This window comes from Galeopterus variegatus, unplaced genomic scaffold (genome assembly GCF_000696425.1).
Source record: "Galeopterus variegatus unplaced genomic scaffold, G_variegatus-3.0.2 Scaffold13422, whole genome shotgun sequence".
Classification (NCBI taxonomy): domain Eukaryota; kingdom Metazoa; phylum Chordata; class Mammalia; order Dermoptera; family Cynocephalidae; genus Galeopterus; species Galeopterus variegatus.
The window spans coordinates 21,715-25,337 of NW_007739533.1; the positions used below are offsets into that span (position 1 = coordinate 21,715).

The 3,623-nt window shown below is 37.7% G+C and overlaps 1 protein-coding gene across 1 annotated transcript in view; it reads right to left on the reverse strand.

The window, feature by feature from the left end:
• Positions 1 to 2,457: 2,457 nt before the first annotated feature.
• Positions 2,458 to 3,623, reverse strand: part of LOC103581594 (zinc finger protein 558-like) — a gene marked incomplete at its 5' end in the record, with an annotated part of 11,570 nt that continues 10,404 nt past the window's right edge. Inside the window, 1 exon segment of the mRNA XM_008563390.1 lies at positions 2,458 to 3,244. Coding sequence (XP_008561612.1) covers positions 2,458 to 3,244 — 787 coding nt within the window.

Genomic DNA, 3,623 nt, shown 5'->3' on the forward strand with positions numbered 1-3,623 from the left:
AATAAGGCTAAAAGAAAAACAATCTGAACATATGTACTATATTTGAAAATACAATTAGGTTGTGTTAATGTGTATACACCCTATATCCAAATATGAGAGAATATGGATTGTTTTCAAAGAAACATGAAACATGGATAAATGTTTACCAGTCAGATACTGCGTTTAGCTGGGTTAACAGAACTACCACCTCAAAAAGAAATAACAGGTTACTTTGGCTTTGACTGGTTAGGGGTTACTTTTAATCATGTAAGTTGAGCGTAAGAACAAGCATTGCAGAGCTGATGCAGCCAATCAGACGATTTTGGGGATGTGGGGGGTGAGGAAAATAACTGTGATTTTTTGCTACACTGTGGTTTTTGTCATCATGGTGAAAAAAATAGCCCTCCAAACTCTAGACCTTGAGGCCACTTTCCAAAGGAAAGAATGGGAAAGTAGAATAAAGAATAGGTAAGAACAAGACAGATGGTGCCCCTTCCAGTGACTTCTATCTATGTTTCATGGCCATCAGAGTTGCACAAAACCTGTTTGGGCTTTGGGAAGGACTTGCACATTGAGTATTTTCAATACTGCTCATAGACAACTTCAACAACAAAATTTTTTTCTTTCTTTAATAAGTAGGAGAATGAACATTGAGAACGAAGTTAACAGTACTTGCCATATTAGCACAGAAAGAGAAAACAAAATCAATATATTAAAGTTCACGTACTCTGGCAAAAACACCATTAAATTACAAAAAAGTGTATTACAAATATTGTCTAATTTCCATTATGATAAACTAAACCATGCAGGAACTATTCAGAAATGCCTTTGTTGATTATTTATTTTTGGCAGCTGGCTGGTACAGGGATCAAACCCTTGTAAATACCTTTTTGAAAAGGCAATGTATTGTTGCTTTTAGATAGCAAATCATAATAAATATATTGAATGAAGACTATGAAATGTAAGTTAGTGTTTATTTTAGGGAATAGCTATAGATGTAAATGTTTATATCCAAACAAAAAAAGATGTAAAACTAATGAACTAGTGGGCTGATCTGCAGATGAGACACTGACAAAGGTAATCCCAAATGTTATAAACCCCACACCCATAACGTTTATATTTTTTATTCCTGGTATAAATTTCTTTGTGGCCACTCACTGATGAGCTGAGGGTGAGGCATCCCAACGTTGATTACATCCCTAGGGTTTTCCTCCAGTATGTGTCCTTACAACAAAGAGAGGAATCGCTGAAAAAATTTTCAAAATTTGTATCCTTGTAGGTTTTGCATCCAGGGAGAATTTTCATATTCTTTCTAACATAGAGGCATCATTGAAGGCTTTCTTTCATTCTTTATATTCACAAGATTCCTAATGAATGTAGAAAAATGGGAATTCTCTGCAATACTGGTGACATTCAATGAGACTTTCTCACCAGAATGAATTCCCTCATCTTAAAAACTGAGACAATATTCAAGGGTTTCCCATAGTTACTGTAGTTAGAGTACCTCACTGTCTTCTGCTGAGTAATATGTGAACGCTTGTACTTTAGTGTTTACCACATTTCTTACATGAGAGCTCCTCTGTTGTATGATTTCCCATGTGTGTCTTAAAGGCGGAGTGTCCCTGAGGCTTTTACATTTCTGATGACCTCCACAGAGTTTCTGCCTTAGAGTAAACTGTCATGTGACCCCATAGAGATGTCACTGAAGGCTTTCCTATTACTATTCCATTCCTCAGGTTTCCCCCAGTACATATTTTGGGCACAATAGGGTTCTCTCCAGAGTGAATTAAGAAGAGAGTTATTGAATGGTATTTCATGTTGATGAAATTAAAAGGATGAGGGTGTGCTGAAGGCTTTTCTTCGTTAAGTTCGTGGCAAGTTTCCTGGATGATTCTCAGTGATCTGTCCCGTGGTATTCATACCTTGTGCAGTCTTCTCCCATACCATATCAGGATTAGTCTGTGCAACCAATACAATAGTGAAGAAATGAAAATATGTCCTTCTGAGGCTAGGTCATAAGACACTGTGGCTTCTGCATTGGCCCTCTCTCAGATCACCTGCTTTGGTGGGTGGGTCGGGGGGACTTGCTGCCATATTGTAACGAAACTCAGCCCTGTGGATGGGCCTAAATGGTGGGAAACTGAAGATCCCCTGCCAATAACCAGCATTAACTCTCCGCGAATGTGAATGAGTCATCCTGAAAGTGGACCCTCCATTAGTAAAGACTTTAGAGGACTGCAGCTCAGGCTGACATCTTGACTGCAACCTAATGAGAGACCCTCAGACAGAACTACAGAACTAAGCCATTTCTGAATTCCTAGGGAAATTATAATAATAAAAGTTTGTTATATGAAGCCACTTTTTGGGGAGTAATTTGTTAGGCAGCAACGGATAACTTATACATCCAGTGTGAGTTCTCTCATGTTGTCTTACAGACAAGATCAATGAGCACTTTCCCACAGAAATTCCCACAGTAGCTCATATCCACCTATTATGTATACTCTTGTGCACAGAAAGGTAAGAGTTACTAGTAAAAGATTTTCCACAATGATTACACTTATAGGGTTTTTCTCTGGTGTGAGTTCTCAAGTGTTTCTTAACAGCTGAGGGATTATTAAAGGCTTTCCCACAGTCACTGCATTCATAGGGTTTCTCTCCTGTATGTATTCTCTTGTGCATGGTAAGAGAAAAACTACTGCTGAAGGATTTTCCACACTCACTACATTCATAGGGTTTTTCTCCAGTATGAGTTCTCATGTGCTGTGTCAGATATGAGCTCTTCCTGAAGGTTTTCCCACAGTCATGGCATTTGTAAGGTTTCTCTCCTGTATGAATGGTATTGTGCCCAGTAAGGGAGGACCTTGTGCTGAAAGCCTTGCCACACTGATTACATTCATGGTGATTCTCCCTCGTATGAATTCTCTTGTGGCTTTTGAGATTGCAACTAGTGCGAAAGACATGAAAACACTGGTTACATTCATAAGGTTTTTCTCCAGTGTGAATTCTCATCTGGAGTCTAAGGGATGAGGGATCACTAAATGCTTTCCCACAGTGATTGCACTCATAGGGTTTCTCCCCATTATGGATTCTCTTATGAATAGCAAGGTAATATCTACTGCTGAAGAATTTTCCACATTGATTGCAGTAATAGGGTTTTTCTCCAGTATGAATTCTTTTGTGCTGAGTAAGGTTAGATTTTGTGCTGAAGACTTTAAAACACTGATTACATTCATTGAGTTTCACTCCAGGGTAACTTCTTTCCTGTTGATTAAGAGATTAATGACAACTACAATTTATAATGTTTTTAATATTTAATACTGTCATGTGAATTCTCTCCCAGGAATTCTGTTACATTACTATAATTGATGTTTTGGCTACTTTCAATGCTTATATATGGCTTCTCCCCAGTTTAAATTCCCAGAAGTAAAATAATAGATGCTTTTCCACAGTCCTTACCATATTCTCAAAACATTTTCCAATAAATTTAAGACCAATTTATGTTTCAAACAGTCACATTTAAGGAAATATTTACTTGTGAAAACTCTCAGTGAAGAAACAAGTTTGGAACTAATACTTTTCTCCAAATTCAGAAGAGTTTCACAGTATCTCTCCAGGGTCAACACTCTCTGAAGTGTAAATGGCAC